Raw genomic sequence first — 27,040 nt, forward strand, 5'->3', positions numbered from 1 at the left:
ACACAATGTGCAGACTGAGGGAAGCTGGCTTCAGACCCGCTGCTTGTTGAACCTTATGTGAAGCCTCACGAACAGCCATAGAAAAAACTACTTACACATGAGAAAGACCCAGAAACAAGGGAATTGAGGGGTTCAGAGCAAACCCTACTTTCCTTACATCAAAGTAACAGGAAGCTCTTCCAGCATTATAAATACAATATATCCACAAGTACAACACAATTTACATATTAGAGGGACACTGTTACACAGCATACATGCACCAGCAAGAAAGTCTTATCCAAACAAACACTTCCTGCTGCCTTAGTCAAAAAGATAACTTTTTGTAATGCTAAAAAAGTCCAGCCTTAAAAACATGTTAATTCCAGAAAGTAAATGTCCCTTCTTGTATTACCTTCAATTGGTTTTGCTCTAAATAGTTAAAGCAGGTATATGTAATCTGGAAACTTGCATCAAAGCAATCCTCTACAAATCTACAAATTCATTAATAAAGCAGGCAAAACTGAAAAGCATTGAACAAGTGGCTCTCCTTACCTTCAGCACAGCAATGAATGGTACAAAATTAGCCCTCTGAAGACCATTTTTATAGAGATCTGAAAGAAAGGAAATCAGTACCATTTTGCTACTTAGTCTTAATGACGTCAGTTTGTCTTCTAGTCTAGCAAATAAAACTCAATGTTGCTAGAGACAGTCAGAGGAACAAAAGGCAGAAAAAGAGAGCTAAAATCCATTTATCTTCTTTTACTGTATGAAAACTCAATACAGTCCTAAGGAAGAAAGGGACATGCTGAGGAAATGTGAAAATGGCAGGGAGCAAAAAATGACTTAGATCTCTAACGACGTATAACTAATTCTAGCAAAAGAAATTAGAGCAGTAATTTTAAAGTAACGGTTTAAAAATATTTGTAATGCTGGGTATACATTGGTATAGATTGTAAGGCCAAGCTATGCAACTGCTAAACCCAAGTATTTGGCAGAGGACACAAACCCCACATAAACTAAAAGCACACGATCTGTCTTTACTAAGTTAGCATCATTCTTGTTTGATGTACTGTGGTACATTTTATCTTCTAGCAATTCCGCTAGGTACATCCCCTTTTCAAAAGCAGGAAAAAGCATCACCCCTAAGGACAAAAATCTGAAAATTAAACCAATATGTAAACTTAGGCAAAGCTGCTAAAAATACAACTGAATAATGGAAAAAAAAAAAAAAAAAAAGAGTTTGTTACACAACAAAATGCATATCTGCATCATCAAACAAAATACAAATTAACAAAAACTGCAAAGCATTTTTCATCTGACTTATCTCTATATATTTATACAATATAAACTTTCCTTCTCTGGAAATTATTCAACTGCCTAACAAGTTCATAACAGAATTACTTCTTCTTTGAAAACACAATCTCTTAAAACTGTGTGATGATCTGCTCTGTTTCATTAATATTCAGAAGCCTTATAAAAAGGCAGCTTAGCAGCTATAACTGACAGAAGGAATGAAAAAGAGAATACAGACAGCTGGCAGAGATGTCAACAAAATTCCACACAAAGCATGTGCCAGGTTATGATTATCCTTTATGTTCCCCATAAGGCCTGAAGGCTATAGCTACGCTTAAGCTTTTATGATTTACAAACACCTCATGATAGAGAGAAGATGCTGTATCCATGAGACACCAACAGGGCACCTACAGAATGGCATTCATAAAATTGGGTATGTATGCAGAAACATTTAGAAAAATTATCAGTAAAGGCAATTCCATTACCCTAAGTACTAGTTCTAGGAAGCCATGTATCATGCTCATTCCCAACTCAGCAAATCAGGATGGTCATACATTTGTTAAAATATACAGCAATCAATTGCATATTTACATGGAAAAATTAGTGAACATGTAACAGTAGTGTAAGACAGCTACTCCCATTAGCTCTTCTAGCCAATACAGCTGTAAGCTTTGTGTCACGCCTCTGTTTCATGAGGATCAGAAAAGTAACTTTGGTGGAGAAATGAAGCCTGGGCTCCTCAAATACAATCTCAGTATTTCTCCTGACATTCCCCTGGGCCAGGAGTTCAACACAGATACATGTATCACCAATGGCCAGCAGCCGTGAACATCTGCTCTCTAATGAAAAAAACCACTTTTCCCCTTTGTATCCACCCACAAGAAACAAACCTCTCCATTCAGTCTTAAACCTTAGTGTGGCATATTACACTAACTCAACTCCCTTTCCTGCAGGGGGATGTCAGACACACCATAAGCATTCACAAACAGTGACCAAAGGAGAGAGAGGCATCAGCCAACACCTGGACTGTAACACAGCTCAGCCTTGGAAATGCTGTCCTTGACGTTCTCTGGGGTACTTAACGCAGGTGGATGTATTTCAGGTTGCTATGACAGTAACATAATATATATGAAAAACACCCATACAACAATAAAGTTCATGAAATGACAGCTTGATTTAAAACATCGGCTACAGTCCTGAAGTTATGATAAAAAATTCTCCTGAACTTTAAAGAGCAGCGCTTCAAAAAACCCAAGGATGTCTCTCAAGTGAGTAAAGCACCAGCATTCAGTCTATCTGTAGTCAATGCAACTACAGTAGTTACAATTACATCTTGTTTGTGCAGAAAAGGAAAATAAGCCAATGGGAAATTATTTTCTCCCTTAATAAAATCATTTGTGAGGGTTTTTTTGGTTGCGGGGTTTTCTTTCATTTTTTGCTAAGATAAAGTTCATTGTAGAATTGCCCATCATTAGTGATTGTCTCTTAATTAATTTGAGTAGGAAAATTAATGGTTTTTACAGTTAACAATTAAGGCAACTCTTCAGTATTTGAAACTGATCAATCTGAAATGTCATAAAAGTTTATGCATTATGCTAACTGCTAATACTATACAATATAAACTTTTTTCTCCTCTACAAAAACTTACAGTTACTGCATGGTTAAAACCCATACAGATTTGGTGACTTTGTAGAAGGATCTACTTCTGTAAGAAAAGAGGCAGAAATGGAAACACCTCTCCACTTAATTCCCTCAAACCAGCTTGTACGAATGGCATCTCCTTCAAGCTGGTGGACCACATCTGCAAGTTTCTGAGTTAGAAACTGGGAAGGAATGTGATCTCATTCCCCTCCTTTTGCAGGATCTGATCTTTTCCTAGCCTTAAACACATTCAAAGCAGGTGATATTTTACCCCTCCTCAACTGCCCTGTGCCCAAACACCCTCTCAGTGGTTTGGATAGAGTAGAGGAGATCAGAAAACACAGAATGTTTGGGAGTGGTGGAGGAAGGAACACTCTGAATTTTAGAAAAAGGAGGGGTGAATTAAGTGAAAAACCTTTCCTCTTTAAGAACAAGAAAAAGCAGGGGACAAGCTGGAATATGTCTGATTCTTGCAGTCTAGAGAGTTCATCAGTATTAAATACTGTATGATATAAATACAATTGTTTTGCAAGATACTGAGATTCACTGGATTTGGGTAATACTGGTAGAATGTTTGTTTTTACCTTCTGGCGGCCTGTTAGATGTTGCCACAACGACAACCCCATTTTGGAAGAGATTTTCAAAAAGCTGCTTCAGAATCATGGCATCAGCAATGTCAGTGACCTGAGAAGACAACACATTTGTTTTATCTTGCTTTCAGCTTCTGCTGCAATAGATCTGCAAGTGGCTTTGTAGCTAGGAAAATGCTTGTTAGTGAAAACCATGGAAAAAGATTCTAATTATTGCTTGGTGAGAAAAAAAATAAAAGGGATAATTAATAAGCAGTGAATGTACCACAGTCTTTCAAAACTTGCCCACTCTTTATTGCAGAACTCCACCATTTCTTTACCAATAGCTAAATGATTCCATGTTAACTTCTATTATAAAACTACAGGTGGGAGACACAGAAAACAGACCTAAACATTTAAGAGCCTACTTAATTAGGAACAACATGAAAAAAAAAAAAAAAAAGATAAAACGAGATACACACCGGCTGTTTTACATTTCTATTACCTTTGAGGCAAAGGTTTGCAGAGGTGAATTTAAAATGGTCATGGGACTTCAGAAATAAAGACAAGTAGCCAACTATACATAATCAGCTGCTGTTGAAAATAGAATGATATGACATAGATACTATTGTGTGATTGTTGCAAAAAACAATTCAACAGATGGCCCATCACAAAAATAAGCAATTTCATTGTTCTTTTTAAGTGCCTTCTATTACTGTCCATGAATAATCAAAAGGCAGGCAGTCACTTCCAGCACAGTCAGCCTCTTCTAACCTTCAGGCATAAAACACAAATGAAAAATGGGTAGGACAAGTGATACTGGGGAGGGATAAGGAAGAAAAAATGACTACAAGATAAGCCATTAAGTAAAATTTCTGTAAGCATGTTAATTTTAGCTCAACAAATTTGCTTTCTAGTACCAAGAAATAAAAGGATACAGGAACAATGCTACGAAAAAAAGATAAAGCTTTTCTGAAAAAACAGCAATTCCTATTTTACAGTTGTTCCCCATCTTAATACATAAACCACCTTTATGATCATTACACTTGAATTTCCTGCAGTCCCTGTGGTTATTATAAAGACACTTGTTGCATTTTGGCTCGCCAAAACAGACCCCAGTTCTGAGGAAATAAACCAGTGGTGGCATGCTGGGAGTTACACATGCCCATGACACAAGAGATTGACAGATTGCTAGGCTTTCGCCACCATAGATGTGTATGCTGTGATGGCAACACATGTGCAGAAAGATTTTACCCAGCATAATGTTTTCTTCCACTCCACACCCCTCCATGCCCCATCATTCTCCCACTTCTAAATTACTTTTCTGGGCAGAAAAAAAGAATAAAAAAGATAATTCTACACTAGAAACTTAGGTAAAATACTTAGGTTACATTTCTGACAGCTATTTTGAATTAAGGAACAATATATAAACACTAGTTTTCTTCTTCCAAAAATTGTTTCCTTTTGTTCTATGAATGCCTTAATAGGGATTTTTTTTCCTTTTTAAAAAACAAACTTTTACACTATCTGTAACACACCTGATTTGCATATCTCTGCTCCCTAAGATCTGATATTAAAAAGAACAGTAATTCACTATCGTACCATATGTTTAATACACTTGCTTATGTTTTACTTATCAATAATTTATTTCTTCTGGACACTAAAATTTAGGAACTTCTCCCATCCCTAAAAAAGCAAGACACACAAGGAATCACTAGAGATGTGCATCTTACGGGTAACTGAATTTCAGGTACCACAAAGCACACCTAAAAGCCAAGTTTTAAAATTCTATTATAGAAGTAATTTGGTTACAAACCTTTTTGTTTAATAGTACTACAAAGCATGCTACCTTCAGCAAACAGGGAATGAAAGAGTATTAATGCTCACATAAAACAAAACAATAACATTCTCTTATTAATGAGAAGAATAACATTCTCTTATTAATGCAAAATTCCGAGCTCCACTACAAAAAAAGAAAAACACAAAACAAAACAACAATAACACAAAAAACCCTCTTGAAAGTTCTGTCAAAAAAGCAAGAGCCATTTTGAGGACCAGAATCCGAATATGAGCTCTCTTTATCTAATATATTTTAGGAAAGAAAAAAATTCTACAAGGTAAAGCAGGTAGAAGACAGTAACTAAAGGACTGTAAGTTCTCATGTTTTTTACTGTAACCAGCATTTATTGCAACCGATAATAAAAGCAAAGTCTACCAATTACCAATAAGGAGAGCCTGCTAGGGGAGAGAATAGAGAAATTTCATTAGCATTTAAGAGAAGAAAGAAAAAAAAAAGGAAAGACACTAGACTAATAGTTAATTTACATGTGTAAGTGCCTGAGACTCAGTCAGCCACTGATTGGTACAGTTCCACGTAATGAATGACAAACATAAGCATGTATTATCAGCAATTAGTATTAGCACAAAAATAAGAGCCTAATTTTTATTAGAGGCTTTTAATAGAATGCAGGTTAGTAAAAACTCCCTAAAATTGTTAGTTCACTTTTGTAGTCCAAATGGTACCACTGGTACCTTAATGCTAGCTCTGCATGATAGCTCAGCTTCCCAAGAAGGAAGGACTCTGGTTTCATTGTCAATACTAACAACGGTTACAGTCCCAGGCCAAAATTAGAGCTTCTAATTACCTGTGTGTAGTTATTTGGTCACTGCTAGCCACCCCTGTGTTCTGAAATATCCTAATTACAAATGCCTTCATTTTTGGGTTTTTCTTCAAAATGAGGACATTTTTAGAATGATTTAAGACTTCTGTGATAAAAAAAGACTTGAGTATTTCCAGTAAACTTGTATGACAAAGATCAGTAAGACATAGCAATGCCTAAATAACCTGACAGCCTGGGGCTCAGGCAACCCGCTGACAAAATCCTGCTTCAAAATGGACAAACGCAGAAGCATAGTGACATCACTGAGATCCTGGCCACCACACAGTACTTGCACAAAGAAACATTAAAACTTTTTTTTTTTTTTAAATACAACACTGCTTTGGAGCACAGAAAATTACTTTTAAAAGAAGTACTGAAATATTTTTCTAGATCAATTAGTCAACTCTCCACTTGCTTAACAGTTCTCTGGGCTTTGCAGAAAGATTCACTTCGAAATACTTCTGTTTTGCTTTAGCCCATTGTCAATGAGGAAAATGCAACCTCAGCAATGCTTTTGTCTTCTGAAGTTCTGCATTTGGTTTCCTTTGCAAAACAGGCATTAACAATATGTTTTGCTGCCCCTGTTTAAAATATCACTCCTCCATGTTTCTGTTCTTAAGATAAATAAATAATTAATTTCAACTTATTCTCCTTTTTTTTTTTGTTCAGCAGGCATCTGAAAGCAACTTGAAGTGTTTAGAGCAAATCTCAATCGTTTTCTGATGTTGCCTCCACATACAATTATTTTGCCAAAACAACCTCACTTTTCATCTGTCAAAACAGAGAGTTGCTTTGTCCACAAGTCAGAGCAGTGTACGTTCTAAGCCTGCAGCTCTTTCCAGTTTCATTGTAATCTAGCAATTCTTTAAATACGAGTAAATCAGACTGCAGGGAAATAAAGCCATGATTTCCACTGCAGAAATGAGCTGCAAACATCCCAAATTAAATATGGCTCCTTATTAACAATGTTATTTGTGTCACCATGCAAGCTCCTCTTCCAGTCACTGCTCTATTTATGATTATTAAGCAGAGGGTTTCCTATCCCAAATTCAGCTTTCTGCAACATTTCAGAAAACTGGAACTCTTCTTGAACAGGTAAAACCTGTGTAGAGTTCCACATTACAGAAAATCAGGCAAGAAATCCAGCCATTTAGAAATCTGTGAATGTAGAAAATTAGTATACCCAAACCAAGTAGATTTTAAAAATTCACTTATTAATGCAAAGTCTTGGAAACACATTTTAAAGCGTAATTCTCGTATTAATTTCCCAACTGCAACAGTCCAACAGAACAGGTGATTTTTACAACTGAAGCCATTGGTGTACCTCAAGGAAGTCAGCAGGGGGAGCAGACAATCAACTTGGGAACAAAAAATACCATAGTCACTCCCTTTAAAATGTGGAAACATGACAGTCTGTACACACCGCGATACTGCAACATGAAAGCAGTGAGCATTTATACAGAAAAGCAGGTATTTACACTAATACATGGTACAGCCATTTCCTACCATTTGAGCTTTTAATGCCGTGACAGTTAACACTTCCCTCTCCAAACCTTCCCATTTCTTCACAGTGTAAGTACAATTGTCTCTCTCTTTAGATTTTACGTTCAGGTTTTGGAAGCCCAGCATAATCATATTCACTGGACAGAGCACAAATTAAATGATCAAACAGGAGCAATTGCAATGACCCCACGCATTCTGAAACCAAAGGTCAAAGGACCATCTCTGCTTGAAAAACACAAGAGAAACTTAAAACAAGAACAACTGTTACTTGACCAAAATTCCTTTCATGGGAGTCGATCATAGAACAGTTATTTCCTCAAGTGTGCAGGTTTGCAAAATAATAGCTAGGAGATATAAACTGCTCCGTCCATTTCAGAAATGTATTAATTTAATACCCTAACAATTTTCAGTTCATAGTTTATTTTACTGTTGGTGATTTGAGAACAAATGATCTGCTCTTATCTTGCTCTGCATTTTCTCTCTGAATTGAAAAAAAATCTCAGCTGGTTAAAGCTGCCAAATACCTCTAGATTTTTATTTAACGTTTTTGTAAAGAATTTTACATTTAAGTTTGTGACATGCCCTTAATATTCACAAGCTGTGTAAAACAAATGAAATAATCAAGTTAGCTTGGGCAAAGACTACTTTATACAATTCTTTTTAATTTTCACATTTGATTCAGTAGAAGTTTCTTAAAATCTTTAATCGCGTTTAGAGTGGTTGTTGCATTATATGAGCTACAAAAGCAAAGATCAGTTGCAAGCAAGCATCAGGTGGCACTGTACAGACTCAGTACAGGATGATGGTCCCTGCCCTGAAGTATTCATGAGCCTTTAGACAAACTCTAATACCTCCTTGTATGATCAGTGACAAGACTGGTAAACAAAAGTACTGTAAGGGGACTTACACTGCTAACTTGCATCTTGTCTACTGTGGGGTAAAAAAAACCAAACCCCACCATCTTCAAAACTGTAAAGCGACTTTTAGTCTTTAACTTCTCCAGGTCACTACTGGCCCGTGATGCAAATACTGTATTAGCAGTAACAAGTATTGTATTTTAAGATCAAAAATAATTTTATGACGTTTCCCTTGAAGTAAAGGAGTAATCAGAGACTTCTTACCTGAAACTCATCAAAACACAGGAGAGCAGCCTCTTTGCTTATTTCCTCTGCCACAGGTGCTATTGGATCATATGATTTGGCCATAAATCCTGCTTTTCTCTTTGGTAAGTTCTGCTTAAGGCGATGTATTCCTGAGATGATAAAACAGAAAAGAACAAATATTTCTTATTTCTAAGATGGGAAGAACAAAATTATTTAGCTAACAAAGTAAACTGGTTCAGTAAAAATAAAGCTTCAAACTTAATCCAGTTTCAAGAGGGTGAAACACTTTTCAACGACATCCACCCAACAATTAAAAACTCACAGATTTTGTGAGTCTTTTAGATTTTGTTTAGAAAGACGTAAAACAAACGTCAAAAACATCTTGAATGCTATGCACCTATACTTTATCTTCCATAAACTGATACAAACAGCAGTTTTATCTTGCTCTGAAGGTATTCTTAGAATGCATTTAGTTAAAAGAAGGCAGACGTAGCAACAGTTATACTTCAGCATGTGAAGATGATGATAATGGCGCAAGATAAGATTATTAAATCCATACTTTACTGTCTCATGGGTTATAATGCATCTGACTATAAACAAAGATTCAGAAAAAAAAGGTTCTGCAGAAGGAAGCTACCTTTGTTAAGATTAAGCAGAAATGACAAGAAGTGGGAACAGAACATCTCAAGTGACCCAGCAACGATAGAAAAGTGGGTGCTAAAAAGTGGCTCGAGTTATTTACAGTAGTGAAAGCTTCCCAAGAAAAATGCAGCTGTCACAACACTAGTAAAATACAACAATAGTTAACAATTTGAGAGTATTATAAGGTCACAGAATTTAGAAACAGAGCTAAGTTTTAAAATATCTAGAACAGCATCCCAGTCAAAACAAAGTATTCAGCTGATCAGAAAATTTCCTGAAACTTAGGATGCACTTCTTCCTATTACTTTTTTCCTCTAAACTACTGACAGTTTTACTAAGTTAGTCAACCAGAATAGTTCCCATCCCCCTTGGCATTTATATCTAATTTAGTTATTGCTTATTCAAAATACAGATTGAGTTTAACCTTTACATTTTCAGTTTTAGCATTGCCTTCTTCAGATTTCATGTAAGCTAAATGGTACCTGGAAAACATTTAGTTAAGGATTTCATTCTAACCAATACACTCAAGTTATATATATTTTTCTTACAGAAAAGATACTTGAGAAACAATATGCAATTATTATCTCTGCTGGTATGATAAACAATGCTAAAATGCTTTAACTTTTCTCATATTTTTTTTACTTTTCTTTATGCTAAAATATTTAAATAAAATTACAGTGATTAATATGAATATGAGACAGACTTTTAATAGGTACTGTATTTTATAAAATTCTTGTCAATACCTGTGCCTGCACTTACTCTGATGTACGTCCAACATGAAGCCATGAAAATGGACTCTCCTTTTCCTTTCTACTTCTAAGTGAGAATAGAACATGTCCATCACCATTGTCTTTCCTGTGCCTTCAAATAAGAACAATAAAAAACACGCAACAGGTAGTTAATTTAAGAGCAGTGTGTACTGATTACAGTAATGATTGTTTGTTAGCTTGGCCCTAATGAAACTATAATTTTCCACAGGGTAAGTACAAGACCAGACTGCTGTGAGGAATTTTCTGTTCAAAAACTTGGAACAACTATATTTTTATTTTTTTGTTTCAGAATACAAAGATGGCCCAAAGGTTGCACAAATTACTCCCCATACATCCATAAAACATGTTACTATTTCATTTGGAAAGCAAGTATGTTTTCATGCTGCACTGTTGCAATTAGAATATATGAATTCTCTCCCACAATTACTTCCCAAATTCCTAAATTGCATTCTTAAATATTACTGAATGGGTAATGCTGCAAACAGCTACACATAGTAATGTGGTCCAATCAAACTGCTTCCAGCATTCAGAGTGTAATTATATTAAACAAAATCATAATGTCACATGCTGTAAACTTCATTAAAACAATAAAGCTCCATAAATATAAAGTTTTTAGACACTTCAGAATCTGAATAGACATGAATATAGAAAAAAATCCACTGGATGCAAATGAAACTTACCAACGTCTCCATAGACATAAAGACCTTTCGGGGGTTTGGTTTTGGCAAAGAACTGCAAGTCAAGAGAAAAAGGATAAGTATAGATATGGGGTAAAACAAAAGTAAGCACATGGCTGTGATAAAGTAAGAAAGTAGCTACACTTCACAACAGCAGCACCAGGTAGTGAAGTCTAACTTTGATTAAATCATTAGCTCGGAATTCCTAAGTAATTGCACAAATTCTGTATAAGAAGCAAAATACACATGCAGGGCTTGGAATTTGGGGTTTTGAGGGATTTTTTTAGATCATTGTGAAAATATCCCCAGCACTAGAACATGTGCCTTTTTATCAGGACACATAAAATGACTCAATGTTTCCAAATCCACCATCATCAAAACAAATCTTTTCCCTCATTAAGCCATTTGAGCAAACGATCCTAGGAAAAAAGGACATAAAGTCAAGCAGTATAGTACTGTTCATAGATATATGCACTAAATACCTATTAGAGCAGATCTGCTAAAGAGATAAAATATTAGGATTTAGAAAATCAGTACTGCAAAGCAAATGAACATTGTACATCGTATTTCTCTCAGCTTCAAATATTAAAAGCAAAAACATCTCTGTTTTAAACATGATTAAAATCAATGGAGTCACAGTAAAAATATGTATCTATATACACATGCATGTGGCTGTACATGTATACATGTATAAACATATAAAAATACACTTTCAAAGTATGCCTTTTATTCGCCATTTTTTTCAAGTGAGTTACTTTCTGGAATGAATACTGCTTAAAATTATAAAATTTCTTAATATTATTCAGGACATATATTATGACCCCACATATCTATTTACCCAAGTATATATTTTTATAGAAAAACTTACAGTAATGCTAAGACCTTCAATTTGAAATAGTCCTCTTTCCCTTTCCCCCAGTACTGTGCACAGCCACTTTCAACTATGATACAAAAAAGAAGCAGTTTCTAAAAAACTGGAGATCTTAACAAAATTCAGTCAAATCCAGGAAACTGAATTGATACCCATAAAAAACACTGTAGAAGAGTATTCGCTTATTTTAAAGTGCTTTCAGAGCTCTATGAGCCAACACACAGGAAAATTAAAATTGCAACCCTGTGGTCTCATTTGGAGCTGGGTAATTGCTAAACAACTTGAATCTAAAGCACTTTTGCAAAATACAGTGCCATGTTAAAGAAATAGAGGAGTCAGTACAAAACACTAATTAAATATGAAAGAAAATGCATGACCAAAAAGCAGAAGGGTAATATCTCAGGTCTATAGTACCAGCTTGCTCAAAAAACATGCAAGCTCTTACACAAGAGCCCCTTTTAGATTTAATTTAGATCTCTATTAATAAGGTAATCAAAAATTTGTATCATCAATCTGTGGCTGGAAAGGGTTTCTGATGTTTGGAAACTATCTAATAATTGACAAGGCTGCAACTATTTTCTAGTACTTGGAAAGCATTGTAAGACAATTTAATTGTTGAATATTTTCCAGTGTGTACTTTTTAAGAGCTTTTGCTCAATAAAACTACTGATGCTCAAAGTTACAGGAGAAAAGGAGAAACAGACAAAAACCCAAACGAGACATTTTCAAAAAAATTTCTTTGGGTTTAGTTTTAGATTACCAACAATCATTTTAACAATATAAAAGACAATCACATTCAATTTATTATACAGGAAGGCTGTATTAAAGTCATTTGCACTTTCACAAGAAGTGACACAAAGCCAGAAAAACTAATCAATGTGTAGAGTACAGCTTTTTGCAAAGGTTATACAACCAGAACAAATAATAATGCCTACATTTTTATAGCAATATTTTCATTGTAAAGCTTTTATTAGTTACATGTACCTATCTTAATATTTGTCTTTTAAGGCATATTTATTTCCAGATAACATGTTACAATAAAAGGAACTTTTGTTTTGGCTAAACGCAAGAAACATAATGGCTTGGGCTCCACAAAAGTTGATTTAAAAAATGAAATTAGTTTCTGTTTGAAGACAGAAATTTTTTGAGCAATATCTGACTGCTAAAAAGGATGGATACTGTGGCAGATACAAACATATTTGTTGAAGCTGATCATCTCTAAAAATAAATCAAATGTCAGAAAACTTCTTGTCTTTCTTCAGCAATTAAAGAAGTTTGTAGGAAATATTTTACATATACTTTTAAACATCACACTATTTACAGCTTTAGGATAATGACTTCTTCATTCCTGTCAGGTATTGTATAACTCTTAAGAATTTGGTTTTATACTATTTGGTTATTTTGGGTTTTTTTTTCCTTTACATAAATTTTATTTCAAAAAAGTAAAACTTTATCAGTGGGTTTTTCTTAATACTGAAAACTCAGACATCAGTGTCAAGCTATTTCGCATGATCATAAAATGGATTTTTTTTTTCTTTTTGTTTTAATTATTCTAATGCATCTTCTGAAGTCTGGAAGTTGTCTAAGAAAAAGGGAAACTTTACTAGGATTGCTGATAAAATCCCATCGACATTCTTGATTCAGTTTAAATCACAGCAAGCAGTCATTCAATGGTATGTGGGGGCAAAGAAAGCAGGAGACTCATCTTGGTTCTACGCAAACATACACTCTGCAAGGAGGAGCAGGGAGATATAATGCAGATCCTCCAGTCACCCTAAAATAAGGACAGTCTACTTCAGGAGAGAAAAGGGAGAGAAGCAGGAAATGTAGGAAAGCAAACTAAATGAATGACTTCTCCTTGCTCGTTTCTGTATTATCCTGAGGTACATTTGGGGTCTCAGCATAACAATGTTAAACTTGTTGACAATATGTTTTCTTTGGCAACGGACGTTTAAGTTAATATTTACAAGGTACTAACCCAAAGATATTAAGTGAGACACAGAATCTGAGTTTGAAGGGCAGGATATCTTTAGAAACATGCAATGTCTTCCCACCTTCTCCCCTGCTCAGGCACCAGAGGCAAGCAACTCATTTCCTGTATTTACACACTGCTTGGAAAAACTTTTAAGTGCAAATGCATGTCAATACTAAGATGGTTAATTAAAATATGCAAAATTCAACAGACAAGTCTCCCAACAGTAGATTTTTTTTTTTAAATGCTAACAAAACTGCCTCTTTCTCCCACTCTTTCAGGCCTCCTTTTTGGCTGCTGTTGTAGTTGAAGATGTTTTCAAGGTCTTGAATGGTGTTTACTATTGTTCTTACCTCTTTTCAAAACATGACCTCATTTATAATTGAGCTTATTTCAAGTCATTAGTACAGCAACTCAACAACTCTTAAGATGTCCCAATTGGTATTATTTTGAAAAGCTGAAGATCTGAAATGTCTGTGCAAGCTCTTATGGCCTTGAACCTCAATTCAGAGGATCTCAAAATATCTCAACACATAAGGCCATGCTTTCACCAAGCTGAAGATCGAAGTCCTCGTTCAAATTTGACAAGTAATTTTGAAAAACAGAAGCCTACTTGGTTAGCAGCAAGACCATTCTAAGCTGATGCCCCCAAAAAACCTACATCATAACAAAACAGAGTTTTATTAACACGAAGAAACTGCCTGGTGTCTGCTGTGTCTGTGTGTGCCCCAGACTACTTATTTCAGAAAGGTTTGGCCTGTGAGGTAACACAAGTGTTCTGGATAAAAAAAAAAAAACCTGAAAGGCCTGTATTGTATCTGACATAAATATTTGCTCCCTCATCCTACTTCTACCACATTTTAGTGAATAAAACCATTTAGAGGAAGTGACAAAAGAAGAACAAAGCTAAAACCAAAGCAGACCATACTTGTAACAGTTCGTAAGTGCAAGAAGTTTCCTATTTCTGGAATAGTTTCTGCTATTTTGGAAGTGGACTCTGCAATTCTATCACAGAAGAAATAAGGCAATAAAATAAGAAATATCAGACTACAGAAGAGGCTGATAGAGAGAGGCTTCTCTTCCACAGCCCCTTTCTCTTCACCCCAACCTTCCAACCATATTATCTTCAATGACAGAGCCAGGAAAAATGAGCACACTTGAAATGCCAAGCACTGCTTTTTTTTTGCTTTTTTTTTAAAGCTGCTAGTAGCTTAATTGCTTCTCAACACAGGAGATTTCATACTAAAAGTGGGCATTTAAGTTGCTAGAAACCTCCTGAAAAAGCAAGAAGTCAACCTACAAAATACTAAGTATAACTGAAGTAGTATTTAATTTTTTCAAAATATATCCTTAATTAATTTAAAATACCTCAATTTGTTCCATCTACATCTATTAAAACTGAGTACAAAACAGGAAGGAAATCCAGTGATTTTATCCCAAAAACATAACAGTATTCAAAGTTACAAAGCACCTGGCCTCCATGAGTGGAGAATGCCAATGAGCTACTCGCAAAAACAGGATTTACCTGTACCATTGGTATTTCCTAGAGAAGCCTTAGAGTGGCCATACAAATGAATTCCATCCATAAACTTATACAATTCCTATTCAAGCCAGGCCAACTCCAGACAGCAGGACTCAGCACCAGCTCTTATTGGCATGAAAAGCCTTAGCTCTAACTGAACCAAGTCTGCAGCAGCATCACTACACTGAAAGCCTGTAACAGAAATCCAAGTATTTTGCTTACTTAGGAAACTCTTCAACAAATGCAAACATATGATAAGTATATGATTTTACCAACTACCTAGTCATATTTGTGACTCATTCTGGGGAAACCTTCATTAAGATGTTGATCACAACTTTGCTGAAGCAAAACCTGGCCTGCACTAGAATTTAAACTATCATGCGTTCGGCTTCATTTTATCTCATAAGGAACTCTGTTTGAACTGGAAAATTGCTTCCTCAAAGACAGCAGAAGAGGAACAAAGCTGTTGTGGCTACTTCTCCCTGAGTCATTATTTCATTTAATTACACAAGCTAGCAGACTTTGACAGATTTATGCAAAAGTCACTGCTCTCCTCCTTTTCTGGGGTTTTGATGTATGGCACGGCACCATAGTGCTCAACCTGGTTACCAATCTTAAGATTTCCATAGAAATATCAAACTCTAGGAAAAAAACCTCAAACTGCAACAACACTTAACCCCTGTAGCAAGTAGTTCTTCAGCTGCTTCTCACTGACTCATTAGTTCCATCAGTGAGCCATGCAACAATTTTTAAAAGTTTGTTTAAAATTAAAGCAACGTTAAATGAAGAAGTGGAACGCTTTAAAGGAAGTAGTGAAAAACACATTCTCAAGTAAAAAGAGGTATTTAAGTAAGAAAGTGTCAGTCTGACTTTACTGCAATTAGCCCTGTTACATAGGAACATAGCATCATATTTCCTAAATAGAATAAGGTTGCTATTTGTTCTCTGCAATTAAAGCTTTCTTTCCTATTCACGCTTCCAGATCAAAGAATCAGTAAACAACAAACCCACATTAACACTTGCTCTACAAAGTCATGACACCTGCTCCAACAACTAACAATGATTTGGGGCACTCGAATTAACACAAGTCAGCTCTCAAAATTATTCTCCAGTGCTTTTAGCACTTAATATCCAAATGTCCAAAACATCTTGCCAGAAAAGATGAAAAGACTCTAGCCTACTGATCCTAAGGTTTGACAGTAAGGCCAATGCCTTCGTCATACCATTTTTTTCTAAGAAATGAAAATTAATAAAAGTGCAAAGCCAATTAGCCCCAAGACAAAGAATTTAGTCAGTTGAAACCAGACAGACCAAGGAACACCGTAACTATGCATGCTCCAAAGACAAAGTTGAAAAGTTCAGCTGTGAAGAAGACCTTGGAAGCCTTCAAAGACCCCAGAATTGGGGAGACACAAAAGAACTGCCTAATACCCCTGAGATCATACCATGTAAATTAGTTCCAGAGTGCATGTGCTGATGTTGCAGTGACATAGTGATACTAACCAATACTTACCGTATAAATATACCACAGCACTTGACAAAGGTGTGTGAGTTGGGTGGAGATATCCCCCTTTACCACCAGTGCTGCAATAAACAAATACCTGCTCTGTAGACATCAGTTTATGGGGATTTACTTCCAGCCTATCTTTTGGGCATCATGTCCAAAAAAAAATTTTAAAAAACAGGAGCACACCTGATAAATGTCTCCCTTTTGAATGACTTCATTTACAATCCAAGTACAGTAAGACAATTCCGAGATAGGCAAGTTAAAAGATTGTAAGACCAACACCACAGATTGAAAAGAAACATAGAGAGATGAAAAAAAACCAACACCTAACCCAACAGCTTTTCACATTCAGGATCCTCACAAGATACAAGACACTGGTCAGCAGCTTAAGATTAAAATTAAAGAAGTAATTTAGCAAGCAGAATGCAGCTTGGTCTCCTTACACTTAAGCAAGGAATGCTAGCATGCAGGCATGCTGCCACACTGCTCTGCATACCAAAAGTAAGAAATAAGCATTTGGAAAAAATAAAGTTTCTATTTTTCATTTGGTACTTGCACAATGTGATGATGTGATCCAAGTGCCAGAGAAGGAAAAAATATACCCCAAACCATTGTTTGGCTCCAATTCCCATATCAGAGTTAGAATCACTGAATGATTTGGATTAGCAGGGATATCAGGGGGTCAAATGGCCAAACACCCTGTTTAAAGCTGATTTGAAAGCGACCCATAAGGATGATAGGGTCAACTGGTTCCAGAACAGAACTTCCAAAGAAACATTTATTGGCCTTTAGTCTTGCCTTAGGATTTTGATTTGTGTATTTGTGAGCTTTCTCCCGGACTGTCTGACTTTTACTTCATGGAATTATTTCCCACTCCAGTCACGCACATGACTAGCAAATACATGATCTCCAGCTACACATCCAAGTTTAAGACATTCAGGGAATGTTGCAAGCAGACCGATAGGCAGGTGTGTGTCCCAACGCTCTGCACCCTGCTACTCTTGCCTATTTGAAACAGTCCCATTTACAGGTATAATGTTCTCTTCTCTACTTTTTCACATTTTAAAGCTAACACCCATCATAAGAGCCTTAGAATGGTGAATTTATTATTTGGTGCCTGAAGGCCAGAGGACAGCGTGCCGTTTAAAGGCACTTAAGCCCACTAGGCTTTGGCTCCTCTGATCTCACACTACATCATTTAGTCTTGCCCTGCAAACAAAGGACAGTATTTGCACCAGGTAAGAGAACAATCTGGTACGGTTAGGTAACAAGTTCAACAGAGTAGCATATTTAGATTTATGCCCATGAGATGAGGAGTGTTGCACAATAAATGCTTAAAAAGGCTAACATGGAGATTTGTTAGCAAGGACTGCAAAGGACATTTATTGATCATAAATATTAAAGTTACTTCTGATTAAAAACAAAACAAAACAAAACAAAACAAAAAAAAACACCAAAAGTGATGCAAGAGAAGGAGAGAAATCAAAAGAAAAACCCTCAAGAGTCCAGCTGGGGAAACCACTGACAATTTCCCTCCTCCCTCCAGGGACAGGGAGGTCTCTCCAGTGCAGGCAGGGAAAGTGCAGATGAGACAGCAATGTATATTTTGCCATGCTTTTTCCCCAGCACTGTACTTTTATCATCAAACTTAGTCAAACACTCCACTCTTGTTGTTTCCTCTGACCACAGCTTACAACTGCACTGACTGGAATATGTTAATCAGGTGCAAACGAAACACGTTCACTGGGCATTCAACTTCTGTGCATATCTATGACTGCCCAATATTTAGCACAGAATTAAATGTCTTATCTGCTTTGCTGGGTTTCACATTTGGTTTTCTGGGATATAAACTCAGATCTACAAAACAAGAGGCAAGGAAAGCTGAAGAGGGAATTCCCACACCAGTTCAAGTTGCTTCCCATGAGAATGTGCCATAACAGTGCTATCAGTATTTCCAGGTGCAAGGCCACCAGAGCAGCAATCTGAGAATAACAGCATGAAAACAAGAAACACAGAAGATACTGTCAATAAAGAGTCTGGAAAACACTGTTTTTGTCAAGAGCCTCAAAGAAAAGTTACAGAGATGTACAACAGCAGGCTCACAGCACTATGATTGTTAAGGCAATGTTCAACAGGGATATGTCTAAACTTCTGTAAATCCTTTGTAAAGAAACTGTGATGCCCCCAAAACCACAACAAGGTGCAGATTATACCTAGGCCTTCCTTCCTTACCTCATCTGAAAACTAGCAACATGGAGAAGAACTGTTTTTAAAGTCATGTCTGATACATACTGTAACATGGACTTATCTGTTAGAACACAGAACATCAGTGTTCAGTTTATGCAAACCAAACACACAAGTATAACACCAGTGTTTGAAAATTAAAACCTGGTTTAGACCCCTCTCTCCTATAGCCAAATTACATTTCTGGAAAGGTAGGCAGCGGACATAACTAAAACCATATCAGATTATTTTAAAGAATTATTTCAATAATATTTATTTTGGTTACTTCTGGAATGCCACTGGATTTTACAAACCAAAAAAGAAAGAAGAGAGATTGAAACATGAAGAATGATCTGTCTGGAAAGACACATTCGCAAAAATAAGATCTGTGCTCGACAGAAATTTATGCATTTTAAGCACATTCTTACCAGCAAATATAAATGCAAAAAAAATTTTTTATCATTTTAAACCTCACCTTTGAAAGAACATTTTTTGAATCAATGCTATAACCTTTAAGGCTCTCATGCAATTTCTGCAGGTGCTGCACAACTCTTCTTTGTTGCTCATCATTCTTCAGCTCTTCCTGCTTAATCAAAAAGTCATAATGTTCTAAAGGTCCATTGCAAACCTTCAAGGCTCTGGCGTGAGCATCTGTAGGAGTAGCAGGGCCTGTCTTCTCATCTGCCTGAGCTGTGTAGGCTGTAAAAATAAAAGTAGCCAATTAATAGAGAAGTTTTTAAAGGCATCTCCTTATAAACAACACATATTCCTAAGTTTACACAAAGACATACATACATGACTTACCTATATAATCACTGGTCACCCCTTCATTTCTCATTAACTCAATGTCTAACTTTACTCTAGTACTATGTTTAAATATTCCTTTATTTTATTAACAAGCGCATATTCTAAGAAGCCCAACTAGAGAGTTGGTAAGATTTGGATGAGCTTTTGCAAGGGAAGTTTTGATCTTTATTTTTCCAAATTGGGGTAAAATCATTTAAAAATTCCAAAGTGCATTTCTATAAATAGATAACTCTTTAGGTAAAACTTCAGAAAATATTTAAAAGTCAACAAACGAGACCAAGTCAGGAGTTCTGTAAGGAAGCTGAAAGATTCAAACACCACACTAAGCAAGGCAGCAGCTGTGAAGCCCTGCAATACCACAGCCTGATCTGCTGGCATTATCTTCTGCCTTGAAGAGACAGGGACAAGCCCAGGTAGGAATGCTGTCAGAAACGGGACATTAAAAAAAAGCAGAAAAAAAAAGTCAGAATTACTAGACATAAAACAAGATATAACTAGAAAAGGAAAGAATGCACAAGATTACAAAGAAGGCTTGCCAAGTCATTAATATCATACACTGGAAAGCTGTTAAATATCTTCTTTGCTTCCACTGTCATTTAACAGGTTAAGTATAATAAATAAAAGCATGATTTCTTAATTGGTAAAGGAAAAGCATGTTAATTGCAGTAATGCTTTTGTCACATAACATTGCCATCTATCTATAAAGCAGGAAAGAAAGTTGCAAGTGAAAGCACTTTTAAGCAGGTACAAAACAGCTGGAAAAAGAATATGTAATAATTATTTACTACAGTTAAACTAGGCGTATATCTGCAGTAGAGTTTCATCAAGGACTCAGGATCTTATCTTGGTGCAACCCTGAATTTCCATCCATGCCATATATGGCAAAATAAAGCACACAGACTGGCAACACAAACAACAGAAAATCAGGAGAGGACTACAGACACTCTAGGAAGCAAGTAAATTCTGAAAAACTGAACAAATAATCCAATACAAACAGGATGCAATTCAACAGGGACAAAGCATGCTATTTAGAGGAATTAACTAACTCAGGAGATGGGGAATGACCAGCCAAAGAGCACCTCTGCAAAAAAGGATCCAACAGCAACACTGGATCACAAACTGACAGTGAGACAATATCATAACACTATTAGAGGAAAAAATAAACTAAAATAAAATAAACACAAGTACTCCAATATAAATATACATGGGAAAAAAACCCCAAAAAAACAAAAAACCCCCCGTTCTATTCAATACTGGCGTAGTTTGCCCTGGAAGACACTTTTCAATTTTCACACCATATGTTATGAGAAGTATGAACCAAATGGGAGAGTAAATGGAGATTTAAAGGATTATCGTTTAAAATATGAGTCACAACCCACAAAGATGCCATAAAAGGCACAAAAAGAGTTTTAAATAGTTATAAGAAAGAATATTAGAAAACTGTAAAACTGAACTAGTAGATCAAATTATGTTTACTTATTCCAAGTAACAGTTTTTCCATATAAAAACAGTCACTGTTTATATCTGCAGCCAATAATTGCACCAAGTTCTCTTGTTCCTGGAGGAACTGAGTTGCTGCTCTGAATTAAGAGTAATTAGCTCATCCTTATCTAAAGAGATCACATAAAGAAAGTTGAGTTCAAAGTCTGTTCTTGCAAAAATGTGAGTAAAACCTGTAGTGAAGAAAAACATACAGGTGTCTCCAGATACATACAGGGTACTAAGAAAATGAAAGGAAATGCTATTTATACAGATAACTTAATAACTGTAATTAAGGTACTGAAACAGATTAATAGTCTAGAAGCTGTAAAACTTCCAATGATGCGGGGTAAATTTTAAAAATAAGTTTGATGAAAATCTGTCAGGAACAGGTCAGCAAAACCCAACCTGCCTCTGAAGGGAAGGGGAAAAGATCATGCAATTATGGAATGGCATGGGTTGGAAGGGAGCTGAAGCGTCATCTAGATCCAACACTCCTGCCATGGGCAGGGAGACCTTCCACTAGACCAGGTTGCTCAGATGATCTCTCAAATTTTTTCATCTTGCTTTCCACTATTCCAGTCCCCAAAAAAAGTCAACCTCAGTCTTGTGATCTATACCTCTGAACTATCTCTGCCTTTGCAATACATGGAAGCCGATGGCCCCAAGAGCTCCGGTGTGCCCCTTATACCTACCAATTCTTGAGTTCCTACTGTTTACCACAGGATCGAAGAGAAAAAAATAAATAAATTTTTAAAAAAGCTGTTTTAAGGATAAGAAAGGGTTTGCGGCTCATGACCTTCCTGGCCATGGACAAAGCACACCGGCAGGAATGCTCAGAAGCATGGGGTTTGTCTCAGATTACATGTACTCACAGCTAACCATCCTGGGAATGGGATAAAATACTCTGTCATTAACACGTGGCAGAGGTGGAGACTATGCCCAAATGGCCACAGAGGGTGTCCTGGCACAAATCACTCACTGTTCTCCTAAAATAATATTGAGCAATGGGATTTAAATATGAGGGGAGTACACTACAGTGCACTACCAGGAGACACCCAGTAACTGGTTAAGTGATAAACTCACACCTGTAGCTGCAAAAGGCAGATGCTACTGAAGAGCATGTGCGGCTTTTAGAGATAAGTCAACAGAAGGTAGCTGGACAAGTGATAAAATATTGTAAGAGACAGAAAAAAAAATGTGCACCTTCCATTCTAACCTGCATTTTGTGGAACAGATTGCAAAATCTATCACTCAGCTATAGGAATCACCTATGATTCAGTGCACTAACTGTAGTCCTACAGCCCTCTTCTCCACATTGCAAAATAGGGGGGTTCATTTATTCCTTACTCTTTCATTATCTAATCTTCGTATTACAGAAACTGCAATTCAATTTTTATTAGCTCCCTTCAGAAATCTTCAAGTGTCACACACAGAAAAAGCGTTCTCTACACCTATGTAGTGTTCTAGATACAGCTACAGAAAAGCACATCATAAATTCACTGTTCACTTAGTTTTACACAGAACAGTGAAAAATTAGACATGTGGTTATCCATAACCTACCTTTCCCACCTTCAGGGTGCAGGACAGTGTTGGATGTTACATTAACCTGATGTTCCCTGCTTCTTTAGATTTGACACCAAGGTTCAACTTTTTTCCAAAATTCCTGTTCCCAAAATATAATCTCACTTTATTGCATACCATATAATTAGGTCTTTGCATTTGCCTTTCTACTTACACATACAAGGATCACAGACACAGTTGGAGTGAAGACATACTGTGAAACACCCAAAAAAAAGAAAGAAATCGGACAGGAAAATCTCACCAAGGCAAATAAAACTTGTTTTTTAAAAATGCCAATCTGGAATTATAAAAAAAAATTGTTTCAAGTGGAGCACTTAAGACATATTCGGTAAACTGACATTAATTTACCACTGCAAACATAATTAATGCCTACATAAAAAAATAAAAAGACTTCTTAACTACAGGGACTTTCTGCCCTGGAAAAAAGCAGCAAATTGGAAAACTGATCAGGGTGATGTTGAGTTCCTTCTACTGCTACTTAGAACTGATGTCTGAGATGACACAGAAAAAGGCATGTGAGTTTTCGATGACATAGCTCATAAAAGCAATAGCCACTTCTGAGGTAGGCAGTAGAGTTATTTATGCAAGAAGACAAACTGAAATGGAAGCTGACTTGTGGCATACCAAAAGTGATCCTGACAGCAGCCAAGAGGTTGAGAGCACAGAAGGGTAATTGAGGTACAAGGTAGAGAATTAATACTTTCCCCTTCCTTCTTTGCTATAATCATTAATTACTGTTTGTCTTAAAAATAAAGAATATTTCCAACCAATAGTTGTGTGAGAACTGCATCTACACCAAAGCCATGTAGGTTACAACTGCACCAAAATTAAGTACCCCAAAATCACCCAAGTGCGACCTTTGCTGACAGTCACAATCAAGAAGCTGCAATAGGTTCTACTAAATCAGTGTTAATGCAAGATACAAAGATCATATCTGTTCCATTACTGCTCTGCCAGCACAATCTGCCTTGAGAGCTTTTCACAAACCCTGGAATATATGTGGAAAGAGGAAAAAAAAATTAAGAGAAACCAACATTTAAAAACTGTCATGTCTTCAATAAGCCAAGCTGAAGTTCGGGATATTAGTTTGGGTCACAATGAAGCCAAACTGCTCCAAACCTTGAAACTCTTAGTGTAAAGCTGTCTATAAAACACAACTGCCACGACAGAAAAAGAGGACTCGGAAGTCAGAAGGCACTTTCATCAACAGGCAGATGGTGTTATCAGAGACCTTCCTAAACTCAAGATTAAGCTTGTAACAGAACTGCTACAAGATCTTTCCCTCTTAGATGACACCACAGTGAGGAGGAAGGGCAATGGTACGGTCTTGTAGCTCCAAGGATTACTTTCCTGTGAGAAAATAGGAGCAAAGGTAGCAAAAGATCAGAAAGAATTTTTTTCATGCTAGTATCTATAAACAATTATAATGTCCTCTTGTTTCATCGTTTATTAAATACATATGCAAGTTTTGTAGAATCAGACTCAAACAGGTAATTTGCCCCATGATGTACAAGGATTTTGATAAATTAAACATGTGTTAAAGTTAAGCACATCAATAAACCTGCAGAAGAACAAAGGCTTATCATGTAAGCTTCTTGGGAGAGAGATCTTGCGCTAGGTATAAAGCTAAAAATACATTTATAGTCCTGTAATAAACAAATGCTCCTTTCGAAACATTGCACTATGATTAATGACAAGAATGCAAGAGGAGGTGATCTGAAAAATTTATTTCCTTTGCGGTGCTTAACAGAAAGCTCAGAAAAATCAAAATCCAACCAACCATATTGGGGGGTGGGAAGCATACACACACTAAGTCATCTGTATGAATTGAAAATGTTAGGCCAGTATCATGTAAAATTCATAAAAGCCCCACCCTTGTTGAAATTAGTAGTTTTTGAACCAGAAGAAGCAGCTTGCTGCCAAGACATAAGGACAAGGATTTGCCTTTTTGTCTCATTCTAAGACCTCAGATGAATCACTGAAGGCCATTCATTTGGGCTGCATATGAAACAGTACTTAATCTTCTAGAGAAACATGAGTGGAACTAGAATTCTACTTTTTGCATACATGCCTGATACATTATTCTGCTGGAAGATTACTTGTATTTTTTTCCATGAACACCCTGTTTAACAACCTGACCTATAGATGGAAGTAGGGAAAGACAAGAGAAACGTATCAGTGAAATTGGAACTTTACACAGATAATACTTGTCATGTCTTTCCTTAATTATAGAAATGGTACAAAATTCTGGAATATCAAATCACAAAAACAAAGAAAAGACTATAAACCAGTGATCATAAAACCACGATTATAAATCAGTTCCATGATGGTAGCCCATGCCTGCAGTCTGATGTCCTCAAACAACACATTCAAGGACTGCCTTCCCTTTAAGCTGACAAACTGCCTAAAGGCACTGGATTTGCTCTGACAACTTTTTCTAAATGCTAGTAGGCTGGTTATAAAAAAAAAAAAAAACTACCTACATAGAGTCCAAGTGTTAGACCAATATCAAACAAAACACATTCAACTACAGTACTATCTGCACTGCTTGTCTATTTTTCTTAGGATGTATAAATATTCTATAATCACAACATAATGTGTGGATGCGAACATTTATTAATCCCGGGACCCACCAGTCACCAGCTGAATTCTCACACTTTGGCCAGAGTGGCAGACGATGGACAAAGAGCTCTCACTAAAGAAAAAAGACCACTGCTCCTAACTTAAGCCTCTACTTAACAAAACCCCATAAATTTTTGTACCGAGGAGGCTTTCAAAACAAGGCTGTGAGGACAGAGCCCAGCTGTCGTTCGTTATACACAGGAGGGTCCCTGAGGGAGAACAGTCGCTCAGACACCCCAAAGCCCGGCCAAAGCGCTGGCAGCCACCGCCGCACTCGCCGAGCGCCCGGTGCAGCCGTAAGGCTTTAAGCAGGCAGCGCACCGAGGCCCTGCTTCCCAGGGGGAAAGCGGCATCACCGACTCGGGAAACCACGGGCCCCCTTCGCGGGTCCCCACGGGGACAGGGGCCGACTCCCGGCGCCACCCCGGCAGGCGGGTCCCCTCCGGGGCTGGGTCGCGGACAAGCCCAGGCCGGGGAATGCCAGGACACCGGCAGGTCATGGCAGAGCGGTGGGGCCTGTGCGTGTCCCGGCGGTTGCCGCGTGCCCCGCCCGGCACCGCCACCCACCTCCCCTCCGCCGGGGACAGACCCGCGGCACGACGGGGAGGGGAGGCACGCACCGGCTCCCGCGACCGCTCCTCGGTGCCCTTCCTGCGCGGTGGCCCCGCAGCCTGTCGCCCGCCCGGGCCTAGCGAGCCCCGGAGAGCCGCGGCGGAGGCACTGACCTCTGTGCGGCGGGGGCAGGCGGGCACGGCAGCCCAGAGCCCGCAGCAGGCAGCGCGCAGTAGCCAAGGGCGACACAAGGGCTGCCATCTTCCCGGCGCGGCGGGGGCGCGGGGCGCGCTGGGAAATGGAGTGCCAAGGGGCTGTGGGGGAACCCGGGCGCGGCCGGTGCTGGGCGAGCCGCTCCCGCCTGAGTCACGGAATCACAGGGTCGATTAGACTGGAAGAACACCTTGCGGTCCTATAGTCCAACCTATGAGCTAACACCACTAAGTGCCACGTCCAGTCTTTCTTAAAAACCTCCACGGACGGTGTCTCCACCACTTCCCTGGGCAGCACATTTCAATATCTAATCACCCTTTCAGTGGAGAAATCCCTCCTCACGTCCGACCTAAACCTCTCCTGGCGCAGCTCGAGGCCGTGTCTTCTCATGCTGTCACTATTTGCATGGGAGAACAGACCAACCCTCACCTGCCTAACCTCCTTTCAGGCAGCTAACAGAGCAATAAGGTCACCCCTGAGCCTCATTTTCTCCAGGCTAAACAACACCAATCCCGCAGCTGCTGCTCATAGGACTTGTGCTCCAGACTCTCCACCAGCTTCATTGCCCTTCTCTGGACTCACTCCAGCCCCTCAATGTCCTTCGTGTAGTGAGAAGCCCAGAACTGAACACAGGCTTTGAGGTGCAGCATCGCCAGTGCTGAGTACAGGCAAACAATCGCTGCCCTGCTCCTGCTGGTCGCACTATTGCTGATACAGGCCAGCATGCCCGTGTCCTTGGGCACCTGGGCACACACTGGCTCATGCTGAGCCGCTGTTAACCACCATGCCCAGGCCCTTTGCTGGTCCCTGGCTCCTTCCTCTCTTTTCCCCCCAAACTGTGCTGCAGGCAG

At 37.8% G+C, this 27,040-nt stretch overlaps 1 protein-coding gene across 2 annotated transcripts in view; it reads right to left on the reverse strand.

The window, feature by feature from the left end:
- The window catches only part of AFG1L (AFG1 like ATPase), a 64,437-nt gene extending 38,191 nt beyond the window's left edge, over positions 1-26,246 (reverse strand). The window contains exons 1-7 of one of the 2 annotated variants that reach the window (XM_040060752.2): positions 26,150-26,246; positions 19,408-19,631; positions 10,841-10,892; positions 10,150-10,251; positions 8,767-8,897; positions 3,498-3,597; positions 532-590 (exon numbers count right to left, since the gene is read on the reverse strand). In XM_040060752.2, the coding sequence (XP_039916686.1) occupies positions 532-590; positions 3,498-3,597; positions 8,767-8,897; positions 10,150-10,251; positions 10,841-10,892; positions 19,408-19,631; positions 26,150-26,237 (756 nt within the window). In that variant the 5' untranslated portion in view covers positions 26,238-26,246. The remainder of the gene's footprint in view (positions 1-531; positions 591-3,497; positions 3,598-8,766; positions 8,898-10,149; positions 10,252-10,840; positions 10,893-19,407; positions 19,632-26,149) is intronic. The other variant, XM_040060753.2, reaches the window with a different exon arrangement.
- Between the last annotated feature and the right edge of the window lie 794 nt (positions 26,247-27,040).

Source organism: Hirundo rustica, chromosome 3 (genome assembly GCF_015227805.2).
Source record: "Hirundo rustica isolate bHirRus1 chromosome 3, bHirRus1.pri.v3, whole genome shotgun sequence".
Taxonomy (NCBI): Eukaryota; Metazoa; Chordata; class Aves; order Passeriformes; family Hirundinidae; genus Hirundo; species Hirundo rustica.